The sequence below is a fragment of the Balaenoptera acutorostrata genome, chromosome 15 (genome assembly GCF_949987535.1).
Source record: "Balaenoptera acutorostrata chromosome 15, mBalAcu1.1, whole genome shotgun sequence".
Classification (NCBI taxonomy): domain Eukaryota; kingdom Metazoa; phylum Chordata; class Mammalia; order Artiodactyla; family Balaenopteridae; genus Balaenoptera; species Balaenoptera acutorostrata.
Window position 1 is genome coordinate 17356124 of NC_080078.1, and position 14032 is coordinate 17370155.

Here is a 14032-nt window from a genome sequence, read left to right on the forward strand (position 1 = left end):
TGGCGATGCTCAGTGTGATCACCAGCTTCAGGGAGTGTCTGCCAATCTCTCCACAATAAAGATATCCCGTACCCCCTACCCCCCACCCCAGGCCTGGCCGGTGTACATTGCTCTGGATCACAGGGAAAGTGGTGGCGTCAGGAGTGTGATTTAGGTCTGACTGGCTCCAGATCCGTTGCTCTTCACCACATTGCCCCTTTCTTCTTCTTCTTCTTTTTTTTTTTTTTTTAAATTACTTATTTATTTATTTGTTTGTTTATTTATTTTTGGCTATGTTGGGTCTTGGTTGCTGAGCGCGGGCTTTCTCTAGTTGTGATGAGCGGGGGCTACTCTTCATTGTGTTGCGCAGGCTTCTCATTGCAGTGGCTTCTCTTGTTGCAGAGCACGGGCTCTAGGTGCATGGGCTTCAGTAGCTGTGGCACACGGGCTCAGTAGTTGTGGCTCGTGGGCTGTAGCACGCAGGCTCAGTAGTTGTGGCACACGGGCTTAGTTGCTCCGCGGCATGTGGGATCTTCCCGGACCAGAGCTCAAACCCGTGTCCCCTGCATTGGCAGGTGGATTCTTATCCACTGCGCCACCAGGGAAGCCCCCCGCCACCTTTTTTTTTATTATTATTAATTAGCCTTTCTTCTTGAAAGCAGTGTTTTTAATGGTTTTATAACATCCTATCCTGTGGAAGTACCAATTTACATATTTCCAATTTTTGCATATTTAATCCATTTTCCTATTATTGCATATTTAATTGTGCTTTTAGTTTTCCACTTGCACATTTTTGTGAATAAATCTTGATTCATGTTTAAATACGCTCACATCAGAGGTCAGATTTTGGTCTCTTGACTCTGTTTGCCTTCCCTGTGCCTTGTGTGTTCTTGGGGAAGCGTCTGCCGGATGCAGTTTTCCGGCTCAGTGAGCATCCGTGTGCTGGTAGTGTTGTGAGTGAATGGCTTCTTCAGGAGCTCGGTTTCTAGCATCCCTGTGACCAGCCTTGAGTGGACCAGGCCTGTTGCGAGCCATTGTCTTCTTCATGCCCAGTCCTATGAGTGAGGTGGTATCATCTCTCCACGTTTTCAGATGAGGAAACCGAGATTCAGAATAAGCAGAGTCAGGAGTCAGATCTGGTCCCATGCACCTCTAAAGCCTGGATTCTTTCTGCTGTCCCCTTCCCTGGAAGCTGCTGCAGCCCTCACAGAGTCTGGTGGGCTCGGGGTCAGCGCCACCCAGAGAGCCCTAGCAGGTGGAGGGTGGCTCTCAGCCCAGCTCCGGTTCCTCCTCTGGAGCTCCGCCAGGGTCGAGTCTGTCAAGCTCAGGCTGAGCCCTGTGGGGCTTCTTGAGGCAGCCGGTGGGAAGAGAAACCCCACAGGTGCTGGGGAATGGTGACAACTTCCCTGTGCTGGATCTCCTGATATGTCAGGTGCTTGGCGAGAATCATTCTGAACCTTGTCTCTAATCCTCACAGCAACCCTGCAAAGGTGGGGGCTATTGGCCAACCCTGGTGTACCGATGAGGATCCTGCCCCCATGTGTAGCTGTGTTGACCACGTGCAATTCACATCCAGGCCCCTCTGACCCAGGCCCTTGCTCTGTTCTCTGAGATCCTGCCTGTTTGCTAACCACTGCCTCTGTTTCCCCTGTGTGCTGTACGGAGTCATCAGTGAGCTCTTACATCAGGGGATTGTTAGAAGTATTTATTGTCAGTAACATATAATACAATATATATTACAATATAATATAATGCAACATAATAACAATAATTGTATATATTTTTTCAGGCCCTCAGGCCCAGTAGACCAAGGGTTGATCAGGCAGTTGATTCCTTAACACAGCAGCAGTAGATGTGCATGGCAGGTGCTTGTGTGGATTACCGGGCTGGAGCCATGTCTGGAGTTGAAGGAGGGTGTTTGATCTGCATGTGTCCATTCTTGCCTGTGATGATTACCTTGTGACACTTAACATTCTCACTGGTCTATTCACCATCTTACAGTCTTGTTTAAGTCCAAGACACCTAACCTGAGGGACATTTCATCTTCTCTGTGGACATGTTTCAGGTGGATAGAGGCAGAATAGAGGCAAAAAACTGAGCAGGCTGGCTGGCAGGCAACTGGAGTCCTGACAGTAAAAAGGGAACAAAAAAAGGAAGAAAAGGATGTAGAAAGAGAGATACAGAGAGAGATTGATAACTTACTCAAGAGAGACTTCTGTGTGATTGTCCTCTGAATAACTTTGCAGGTTTCTTCCCCTTCCCTGTGTTCCCTCTTACCCTGCTTTATCCTCAGACAAGTCATAACAGGCAACTTAATCTTGGTTTGCAGCCAAAGTGATTATCCACCAGACACTTAGTGTCTTAGAAGATATCGTGGAGAATATCTCCGGGGAATCCACCAAGTCCCGACAGATCTGCTACCAGTCCCTGCAGGAATCCGTTCAGGTCTCCCTGGCCCTCTTTCCAGCTTTTATCCATCAGTCAGGTAGGAGCTGGCCGCAGGCCTCACTGCTGGGTGGTGCTGACAAGGACCAGAGTAACTGCTTAGCTCTGCAGGGCAGGCCAAGTCAGTCGGTGGGGTCGGCCTAGATGGTGAAGGTGGAGGGCGGTTATGTTGTGTGTTGCTGAGTCACTTGGGAACATGAATGGATGGGAGTAAGAGGGGCATTGCAGTGGGACAGAGAACTTTTCTGATAGTTCCACTTATTTACTTACGTGGCAAGGTGGATTTTGCTGAGATGCTTCACCTCTGCATACTGTCACTGTCACTCAGAGAGGCTCTCTGGGTCTCTGGAGGTACTCACCTGGCTTTCATGACCACTTACAGTGGTCTTGTCAGTCGTATGAGAGAAATATCCAGGGCTTCTCAGTCACTCAGATTGCCCCTGAGTGTGTGTGGTTCAAGCCAGAGCGCACTGTGCAGTATGATTGTTTAGATCTGGAAGTGGAGCCACGCTAAATGTAACCAGTATTTTCTGCAGTTAATCTATTTAATAGCCCAGGGCCATGCAATCTGAGTACACCCTCACTGTCCACTTTCAGCCACTTGACCCTGGACCCAACTGCAGATTATCAGTCATAGAGAAGTGGCTGAAGCCCTCAGGGGCTGACCCAGTTCAGTAGTTGCATCAGCGAGTACAGAATAACCCACCTGCAGTGAGAATTCTGCGTGGCGCTGGGTGCTGGGCAGTGAGGGCGGCTTCGAGATGACCTTCTTTTCCTATCGTGAGCCATCAGGCAGAGTTCTCTGTGCCAGAGCAGTTTTCTCAGCACATCCTTAATCATTTCCCACTTTCCATCATTGGCTGTGATGGTGTTGGGGAAATTTCTTCCAGCAGGAAGCCTTAGAGAGAAAGGATAGTGCAGATTGCAGAAGGAAGTGCATCAAGCCAAGGGCTTCTGTTTATCCCTGTGTACGTGCCTCTGATCATTTGCTTTGTCCCTTTATTTAGATGTGACTGATGAGATGCTGAGTTTCTTCCTCACTCTGTTTCGAGGCCTTAGAGTACAGATGGGCGTGCCTTTCACTGAGCAGATCATACAGACTTTCCTCAATATGTTTACCAGGTAACCACAGACCCGCTGTGTCCAGGGTTTTCAGACTCCACATGAGCAGTGGTGCGACCTGGCTACAAAGTGTGGGACTTTTTGCTCTTTCCTTCACTTGCCACAAGTGTTGGTTTTCATGCTGCTCCCCAGAGAAACGCTTTCTTGGCTACTGTGTGTTTTCTCTGTCTGCAGAGAACAGTTGGCCGAGAGCATCCTCCATGAAGGCAGTACTGGCTGCCGGGTGGTTGAGAAGTTCCTGAAGATCCTGCAGGTGGTGGTCCAGGAGCCTGGCCAGGTGTTCAAGCCCTTCCTCCCCAGTATCATCTCCCTGTGCATGGAGCAGGTGTATCCCATCATCGCCGAGGTATGAGGGGCTGGGGTGGTCCCCTGTGCTGCCTCCTGCCTGAGATGGGGGAGGGAATGAAATATTGAGGAAAATGGGTTGTGTTTTAAAGCTAATTTGTTAGTTATTTTATTTTTCTTATAAAATAATTTTTTTTCTGAGAAAGAATGCCATTAGCTTGGTATGGTTTTTTTATATTGGTTGAGTTAATTAGAACTAATCTAGTGTAAGCATAACAGGTTAATTGTCACAAGGTTGGTTGGTAAGTAAGATCAGTGTCCCATGGCAAATAATTTAGAACTTTAGGTGAATATATGGTTTTCTCCAGCAAACATAACAAATGTTGTAGTAATAACACTTCACAACACTTTCCTATTAAGAACTTTCATGATCTCAAGGATACAAAACAAGTTCTTAGAACCATTCAAAGCTTTCATCATTAGAAAGCTCTTTGTCCTTCTTAGAAAACAGCCACTCAGCATGACAAAATTCAGAATAAATACATATTTAACTTAAGTTTTCTGTAATAGTTACGTAAATAAGGGCTAACCTTCCTAACTGCCCAAACTAAGGCTTAAGTAAGTCCAGTTGCTTTGCATCATTAAACACACCTGCGCCCTCTGAGGATTCCTGCCATGGAAGTTGGTGCCCCCTGGTCTTAATTTAACTTTAATCAAAGCTGAATTAAATAGATCTGGGCCTTATAATTTTTAATTCTGCCGAGACCTGTGGAATAATGTGACCTGTCGTGCTCTTCAGTGACTTGGAGATTTTTGGATAAATGTGAAAATTATTGCTGAGCCTGCCTCCCTCACCCCCTCCTCTTGCCTGAGAAAGGAGACAGGCTGGGAGAGCAGTTAGCGCCACACTGTGCCTCCCCCGGGGTGCTGCTTCCACCCGGAGGCCCTCTAACGCTGCTGTCGGTGGTTTCTAAGTGCTCTTTAAACTCCTTTTCTATAGAGGGCAGAACCTCTTTTAAGCCTTCTTATTTGTCTTTATCCTCAGAGGTTGCATAAGACCAACAGGTTAGCTGGGACAGCTTTTTTTTAATACTGACAAAGGAACAGCACCACCAAGAAGATGTGACAGATCAGATCAGCTGCTTGCTCAGCAGGAAATCCATATTTCTAATTGTTTTCCATTTAGTAGCCTTTTTTTCTTAACTTAAAAAGCTGAGTGCTTCCATCAGAAAAAGGGCCCCTGGGCACCGACCCAGGCATTCTGTGTCTCAACTGTGACCATGTCTCTGCCGAAGAACTCCTCGTTTGAACTGCTGGCCCTCAGGGGGCTTGACAGGACGAGAGTGAGGGTGGAAAGCCAACCCGCTGCTGGCTGTTAGGAGGCATCTCTCAGGCCTCTTTGCTGCTCTGGGCCCAGGCTGTGAGTGGCTCCCTGAAGGTCTGAGGGTCTGTGTGTGTCTCCGCAGCGCCCCTCCCCTGATGTGAAGGCTGAGCTGTTTGAGCTCCTTTTCCGGACGCTGCATCACAACTGGAGGTACTTCTTCAGGTCCACCGTCCTGGCCAGTGTCCAGAGGGGGATTGCTGAGGAGCAGATGGAGAATGAGCCTCAGTTCAGTGCCATCATGCAGGTAATGGGGCAGAGCTGGTGAGGCTGCCTTGTGATCCAGGAACAGACACACATCATTCTGGACACCACCTGGGTCCACTGGCCGAGTGTCCCTTGCTTTGCTTCTGTGGCATATGGTCCCACTGCCTCTAACATGGCCACTGCAGCAGGCGCCACACAGTGGCACTTTGAAGCCTCGTGGTCTTGGGTCTGAAGCTCAGCTCTACCTCTTAGTACCTATGAAATTAGTTAACTTCTTGGAGCCTCAGTCTCTCCATCTGTGAAGTAGGGATAATAGTGCCTATTTCGTGGGTTTGTTGTGGGGTTAAATGAGAGTGTACACAGCGTTCCTGGCACCCAGGATGCTGGACACGTCTCAGTTCCCTCTGCCTTATAGCAGAGTTGCCCCACGTGTGAGGAGGCTGCCCACGTCAGGACCACCTGGGGCCCTCCTTACCTGCAGCACTGTGTTAGTTGATCTGCATTTTTGAGAGAGAATTCTGGCTTGTACCGTGTTGGGAGAAACACTGCCCTGTGATTGTCTCCCTTTCTGATCAAGTGCGACTGTTAAACCCTAGAGAGTGAGCTCTGGGGGCTGAGCACACGCCACTGTGGGAGACGGGCGGCCTCCCCGTGCCAGCGTGGCCGGCTGCTCAGGGACCGCTTCCAGGCGCACTCCTTGTTCTGCCCTCAGTCATACAATTTTTTTATTCTAAGCCTCGGCTGAAGTAGAGAGTTATTTTTATTTTTTGGTTTTTCAGTGCTAGCTTTTCGTCACGGGGAAACCAGCGGGATTCTACCGTTCTTCCATTCGGCTTCCTCCCAGCGTGCGCGCACACACACACACGCTCACGCGCTCTCCCTGTGTAGAAGAGCAGATGTCGCACCCCTGGTCTTTGCAGTTATTTTCATGCACTTCCATCTCTGACACCCCATCACGGCCCTGGATTTGGAGTATTCAAGTGCCTTCTCTCCTTCCCCTCCTACCTCCCTCTTCCACACTGTCCTTGCTTTCAAGACTCTTCTGATGGCTGGTCCTCCACTCAGGGCGGGTAAAAGCCACTTTGGAAAACAGCTTCACAGTTTGGCAGTTTCTTATAAAGTTAAACATGTAATTACTATGTGATCTAGCAATCCCACCTCTAAATATTTTACCTAAGATAAATGAAAACATATATTCCCCCCAACCTATACACAGATGTTATAGCAGCTTTTTTCATAATTGCCAAAAGCTGGAAACAATTCAAATATCCATCAGCCAGTGGCTTGATAAACAGACTGTGGCACCTGCTCCTCAGCAAGTAAAAAGGAACCTGTTCTCATTCGCACAACACAGTGACCTCCCAATACATTCCACCAGGTGTAAGAGTCCGGCTCCAAAGGGCTATATACTGCTGATTCCATTCCATCATATGACACATGTTCTGGAAAAGGCAAATCCAGGGGAACAGAGAGTGAGCAGTGGTTACCTCGGGGTGAGAGGAGAGGACTGACCACAAAGGGGGCATGAGGGAACTTTTTGGGGAGAAGGAAATGTTCTGTTCTGATCGTTGTGGTGGTTAGATGACTCTGTGTGTTGGTCAGAATTACACAATGGTGAATCTCAAAAGGGTGAATTTCACTCTGTGTTACACTTCAATAAACCCGACTTTAAAAACTTAATAAAACAATTGGGCATCATTGAGATTTTATCACTATAGCAAGGGTTATAAGACCCCCTTCTCATAGTTTAGGAGCCCAGGGACAGAATGACGAGGCCATCACCGGCTTATTCTGGGGAGTGTCCTGCCCACCACTGGGTTTGCATTTCACTCGCCTCCCCCACTCCTCCTCAGTCACTTTCTGGGGGAGCAGGGCTCTTTGTGTTTGGGGTGGGGGGTGAACTGGAAACTTCCACAGCCCAGAAACTGCAAAGCAGTTTAAAAACTTGCTATTGCTTAACCCTAAGGCAGAGGCAGCCAGGTGTGAAGGAGCCTTCAAGGATTTGTGGTTTATAAGACCTGGGATGCCAAGGAGAGGGTGGCTTACGGGCGAGTGGTTGGCTTGAGGCGGGGAGGGCAGCCTCTGGTATCTGCTAAGACGGCTGAGGTACTTGCCTAGAGGTGTTAGCTGCTTCCTTCAAAGACAGATCCTGTGAAGGTGTGGAGGTTAATTACAAAAGGTGCAAGATGAGACCAAATAAGTGAGGCCCAGTGGGGAGGACTTGGGAGCTCAGACTACACAGGAGCGTTCCAAAGATCTGACCAGACAGGCCAGGAGAATGAGGCAGTAGGTGCCCCCGCCCTGCGTCAGCGTGGGGAACCGCCGCCAAGGTCAGTTCTTTGGGCGTAGGGAGGTGCCCTAGAAGGGCTGGATCTGAGGGTGTTGAAAGGCTGCTTATAAAATGGTGGTCTTATTTCCTAGGCTTTTGGACAGTCCTTTCTCCAGCCTGACATCCACCTATTTAAACAAAATCTCTTTTACTTGGAGACTCTCAACACCAAGCAGAAGCTGTACCACAAGGTAAGTGCCCCAGCTCTCAGATGAAGGTTTCTTCATCAGAGGTGCCATGGGCCCAGGCCGAGGCCACCCTCCTCAGGTCAGTGGCTGCGGAGCACGACGGGAAGTAGGCAGGGAGCCCGCCCGGCCTTCGCTCACCCTGCTCCCTCTCTGTCTGCAGAAGATCTTCCGGACCACCATGCTCTTTCAGTTTGTGAACGTGCTGCTCCAGGTCCTGGTTCACAAGTCCCACGACCTCCTGCAGGAGGAGATCGGCATCGCCATTTACAACATGGCCTCTGTGGACTTCGATGGCTTTTTCGCGGCCTTCCTCCCAGAGTTCCTGACCAGCTGTGACGGTGTGGATGCCAACCAGAAAAATGTGCTGGGGCGGAATTTCAAGATGGATCGGGTGAGGAGAGAGAGGCCAGGCTAAAGGGAGGGCAGGCGTGGGCTCTCAAGCCTGGCACCTGTTCGGAGAGGAGGGGGCAGGCTGCCTCGCGCGTGCTTTGTGCCCCCGGCGGCTCCACTGTAGCTTGTGCGGCTCCTGGATGACTCGGTGCCGTGGCTGGATTGAGGGGCACACGCTGTCCCCCAGTGGTGGCCTCTGCAGCACGTATATTCTTCGTCTCAGCTACTGGGCCCGGTTCTGGCCCCAGCCGTCCGCCTGATTTGTCTCAGCTTCTTTACACTCTGTCGAGCCCACCTCTGACTGGGGCCCAGCTCTTGTTTCCTCTGGGTCGTGAGCCAGTACAGCCCGGACTTGGCAGACAGGCCGTGAAGATTGGTGCTTGGGAGCCCAAGCGCCAGGGGTTAGCGGTGGGTCCCTGGGCTCTTCCAGATGCCAGGCTCAGTGGGGCTGACCTGCTGCCAGGCCCTGGGAGGAGCCTCACAGCACTCACGCTCTTGCCTACCACTGTCCACCCAGAGCCGGTCAGGTGGGCTGTTCCGCCTGGGCAGCCCCTTGAGTGGGAACTGGGGTGGTGAGGCCTGTGGATGCACGTGAAGCCATCGTTGCTAGTGTGTCCGGGTCCCGTGGTGCCCAGCCTCTCCTGTCCTGGGGCCTCCTTGCTGGGCCCTCACCTGTCCTCCTTCCAGTTTCAGCTGCTCAGTCTTGGCTGCTCGCCCGCCAAGAGGCCCTTCCTGGAACTTTTCCTATCAAATAAGTAATTTTCGTCTTTCAGCCACTCACACTTGATGCAGTGACACCTTCTCTTTCTCCCACATCCTCTTGGTGGTGTTGACCCGACCGCCGTGTGAGAACAGCCCGTCCACGTTCCACTTCAGCGTCCAGGGTTGCGTGTTGCTCTTGCTGGAGCAAACTCTTCGTCTTCCTTGCTTGTCTCGTCTGTGATACGTGTCAGGGTAGTTCTTTCTTAGACTCAGCTCCTGTTTTCCCTTGTCTGGAATCTTTCTCTCCCTGGCGTTGATCTTGTTTTCTCCTGAGCTTCGTTAAGTTCACTTCAGCCAGTTGGGTATTTTGTCATCCTTATCCTGGAGGCCAAATCCTAATATTTAATGATCAGTTTCTAATGATGTCATTCTCAGTCAACTTCTTGATTTAAAGCAGTGGTTTTCAAAGCTATTGATAGGTATGCATCAGAGCACCTGGGGTGCTTATTAAAAATGCAGAAGTGTACTGCCGTGTTCCATTCAAGACATTTGAATTTGGCATTTGGGCGCCACTGATTTTAAAAATATCCCTTGGTTTGTTTTCTTGAGGATGAAATAAGTAAAGGAATCAGCGCCTTCATTCATTCATTCATCCACTGTGTATTTGAAGCTGGCTTCTTCTCCAGCCCTGTGCCAGGTGTCCAGGAGCTCGTGCCTCCCTGCCTTTAAGGAGTCCTGCTGGGAAGATGGGCAACAGCGCCCTCTGTGGACCACACTGAGCCAAGCACCTTATTTGCCTCGGCTTTTTTTTAGCCTTCCAACAGCCTTCTGAAGTGTAGGTCCTGTTGTTTAACCCCACTTCACAGAGGAACCCAGGCTCAGAAAGGGCAGCAGTTGGTTGGCAGTTACAGAACTTGGGATTGGTAGAGCCAGGAAGCGGGATCTGGAGCTGGGGGTTCTGGCTCCAGAGCCTGCCCTCACTGTCCACAGGCAGGGTGAGCCAAGGGCCTCAGAGAGCTTGGAGCAGAGGCGCCGACCTAGCCCGCTGGAGCCAGGAAATAGGACGTATCCGAGTGGCCTTTTTGGAAGAGGCAGGCTTTGAGCTGGAGTTTGAAGAGGAGGAGAGGTTAGCCAGGTGGCCTTGGGGGTGTGGACAGGCACCGTTGATGTTACTTTGCCTGTGGACCTGCAATCCAGCCTTCAGTAATCCCAATCCAAAGATGAAGAAGCAGACCTCGGGTGGTCCTGTAGTGGTCCATGGTTGAATTTGAGCTTCCTGCTGTGAGGGGCCTTCTCTGTTTGTATTCTGCTATTCTGCGGCCTAGCAGGCTAGGTGTCATGAGACATATGGGCCACCGTGACTCTTGATTGGCAGGGCCTGCCTGGAGCCCTGGGTGGAGAAGGGTTCTGCAGATGTGGCTCGGCTGGCCGTGGCGGAGGGGAGCTGTATCAGTGCTCGGGAGCGACTCCAGTCTGGATCCCCTCCCTTCCTGACTGTGTAACCCGGGGCAGGTTTCTTAATCTGTCTGCGCTTCGCTTTCTTCATCCTTCAAATGATGGTACTAACAACCTGCCCCGCAGGCTGGCAGTGAGGATTAAATGACTTTTGTCTCTGAATTGCTTGGGACAGGGCCTGGCACGTGGTGGGCACTAGGGCAGTATCAGCTGTTGTTCTTTTTCTCCCACCGTGCCTTTGCTGACACGTGGGGCAAGAATGAGTGAAGTTTCGCGTTTTGTCAAATGTTCTCAGAGCTCCGGACGCCCTGTGGGACAGGAGTGGCTGGTGGGGTGGGGGTGATTTGGGGTGTTGGGTGGGGCTGGGCTGCAGCTGTGCCCCTGCCTTCCAGGACCTGCCCTCGTTCACCCAGAGTGTGCACAGGCTGGTCAACGACCTGCGTTACTACAGACTCTGCAATGACAGCCTGCCCCCCGGCACCGTGAAGCTCTAGGCGCGGCCTGCTCACCGCCCAAGGGACGTGGACTCCTGCCGCCGCCACCTGCACCACCTCCGCCTGCTGCCACGGGTGTCTCCCGGACGGGCCTCGGCCGCTCCTCGGCTTCTCACGCCTGGAGCGGCGTCGCCTGCCCTCACCCCCCTCCACGCTCCTCTCCTGCCACCCACCCAGCAGAACTGGCTCCGGGGTGTCCCGGGGTTTGGAGCAGGCAGGGATCATGCGGCCAGGTACCAGGGAGGCAACGGGAAACCTTGTGGGGTGGTCCGTGCAGATCATGCGTGTATCAGTCACGAGGCAGAAACGCCAAGGACAGCTGCGACAGTGCCACCTTCTCACCATTCCACCTCCCCACCCCTCCCGGCCCAGCCGGCTAAGGAGAGGCATGATGTTGGAACTACTTTGGCACTTCTGTCAAGCCTCTCCCTCCCTCCCCCTCAATTGCCTTGAAGTCTCTGCTGTTTGTCAGAGATTTGCAGACCCATGGGGTTTTTTTTTTTTGGTCTTGTTTTCTCATCATTCCATTGTGATACTAAGAAACTAAGAAGCTTAATGAAAAAATAAAATGCTTATGTTGTTGTTATATAAACGCTGGTTAGGGAGCTTCTTTTCCACTCAAAACTTCCTCAAGGGCCAGCATCCAGGTGAAGGGGAGCGTCCTGGCGGGGAGCAGGGCAGCAGGGGGTGAGGCCTGTGTCGGTGCCCACGGGGAGCCCCTCCGAGGAGGACTAACTTACATCCCGTCCTCTTCTCGACAGTGTCTTTAACAGTGAGAAGACGCAGGGTCCCTGTTCTCAAGTTCAGGGACGGTGGGGGACTTGGTCTGACAGTTACCCTAGTGGTGGAGGTGGGCCTGGAGTCCAGGTGGTGTCCACACCCCTGCTTCTCAAAACGTGGGCTCCCACTCCTCCCCCTCCCAGTGAGTGGACCCCTCAATGGACCAAAGTCTCGCCTGAGGACAACAGGGAGGTGAAGGTCTCTTAATGGATTGTCTGAGAATGGGGATTGGAGAGGGGAGGGGAGGGTGTAGCCGTGTGAGGGACGAGGAGTGCGTGGGACTCAGGGCTCGCTGGTGTGTCGGAGAGGTGAGGCCTTGACCCGCTGTTCATGTGCAGAAATGGTACTTGTCCTCGAAGTTTCTAGGATAACGGATCGGCAGCTCCTCCTGCTTGAGGTGTGACAGGGACTGGACAGACAGGACTGGGGTTGCTTCTAATGAGGAACACCACACCTGGCAGGAAGAGGTTTGCTCACCTGAAAGTGAGGGTAGGGGTGTTATGTGAACTCATTGACAGAACTGGGGAGGGAGTTGGGGGCTGACGGCTTCTACTTCCGAGGCCTTTCTTTATAAGAATATCTTTGGTTGGGGGTGGGGACGTGGGCTGGCTTTGAGCTACGTGTGTGTGCGCGCACGTGTGCATGCGTGCACACGTGCACACAGCCCCTTGCTCCGCGTCAGTCGCAGCCTCCCAGCTGCAGCTAGCCCCAGTTCAGAGTTCATAGAGGAGGGAATTGAAACTTCAGTTGCTCTTCTACAGAAGGGAATTAGCATCCAGTTATTCCTGGGCTATAAACACCACCTCACCTGCCTGCTAGGCAAGGCCGGGAGCGCTGCCTGTGCCCGAGATTATGAAAGGGCTTTTTGAATGCCTAACGACGGAGGGGGTGAGGGAATGGGTTTGGTCGCCTGTGGGCCCCACCCTTGGATGGAACCCAAGGCAGGACTTGGGATGGTAGAGGAAAGGCCTTGAGGAGTAAGGTGGGCTGGGATGGAGGATTTTTATTCTAAGACTGATGGGCGCGGCCCCAGCTGCATGGATTGTAGTGAGCTCCCAGTCCTCGGAGGTGGACAAGAGGCTGGGTGACCCGCAGGAAGGGTTCCTCCCCTGGGAGGGAGGTCAGACAGGTCTTGATCCGATTTCTCTTGACTGCAGTGCCCCACATAGGGCCTGGCACAGAGCAGGCCTTAGGACGCCTGGGTGGAACTGGGTAAGTTCTCAGGCCCTTGGCAAATCCAGAAACCGTCTCTGTGATCTGAGGAAGGGGATGGGGAAAGGGTAGAGATGGACAAGAGGGAGCCTTTAGGTCAGTCTCAGCTGGGGACAGATAATGGCTGGGGGTTTTCAATGAGGTGGGCTGCTTTCCCTGCCACCTTCGTGTGCAAGGAGGTTGTCTCGGCTCCATTTGATGCCCATGTCCTGCTTTTCCTCTGGTTTATGTCATTTATGTCCGCCAAAGGCACAGCCGCTGGCTTTGGGAAGGGTTCTGATGAAATTTTCTGGTTTTCACAATTTATGGCATTTTCCTCCATTGCCTACCATTGGCCTCACACAACGGAGGGTTGACATTTTTTAACAACCTTTTTTCCCCCTCCAACTACAAAATGTCGTAGAAGAATATGTAAAAAATGCAGGAAAAAAAAAAAATAGGGTCATCTAATCCCAATGCCCAGAGAAAACCGCTGTTAATATTTTGGTGAATTTTCTTTCAACATTTCCCTATTTGTCTGCAAACATGTATGATTTTCCTTTTCCTTTTTTTTTTTTTAAATAGAGGTCCTGTTGTTTTTGTAGGCTCCTTTTGATTTATTTAACATGACCATTTTCTCATGTTGTTAAATATTCTACTAAAACATGGTTTTTAATGGTGGATGGTATTGTAATAGGGAAACAAATCTGACTCCATGTTAGATCTGTTTCTTTTACTTTAATCTTTGTGTTCTATTGCCTTTGCTTCCAGTTAAGAATGTTGCCCATAGCCTGAAATATACAGGACAGCCTATTCTCAAGTCTATACCTTTTTTTTTTTAATTGGCGTATAGTTGCCTTACAATCAGCTATACGTATAGATAAATACATCCCCTCTTTTTTGGACTTCCTTCTCATTTAGGTCACCACAGAGCATTGAGTAGAGTTCCCTGTGCTACACAGTAGGTTCTCATTAGTTACCTATTTTATACATAGTATCAACAGGTGTATATATGTCAATCCCAATGTCCCAAGCGCTATACTTTTTAAGAGTATTACACTTTTCTGCTCATACAGAGATAAAA

General features: G+C 50.9%; 1 protein-coding gene across 2 annotated transcripts in view; it reads left to right on the top strand.

Annotated features, from left to right (window-relative positions):
- Nucleotides 1-11586, top strand: part of XPO6 (exportin 6) — a 111011-nt gene extending 99425 nt beyond the window's left edge. For both annotated transcript variants that reach the window (XM_007186336.3, XM_057528636.1), the window contains exons 18-24: nt 2309-2464; nt 3432-3546; nt 3721-3892; nt 5298-5459; nt 7841-7939; nt 8097-8327; nt 10876-11586. In XM_007186336.3, coding sequence (XP_007186398.2) covers nt 2309-2464; nt 3432-3546; nt 3721-3892; nt 5298-5459; nt 7841-7939; nt 8097-8327; nt 10876-10977 — 1037 coding nt within the window. In that variant the 3' untranslated portion in view covers nt 10978-11586. The remainder of the gene's footprint in view (nt 1-2308; nt 2465-3431; nt 3547-3720; nt 3893-5297; nt 5460-7840; nt 7940-8096; nt 8328-10875) is intronic.
- Nucleotides 11587-14032: the final 2446 nt, after the last annotated feature.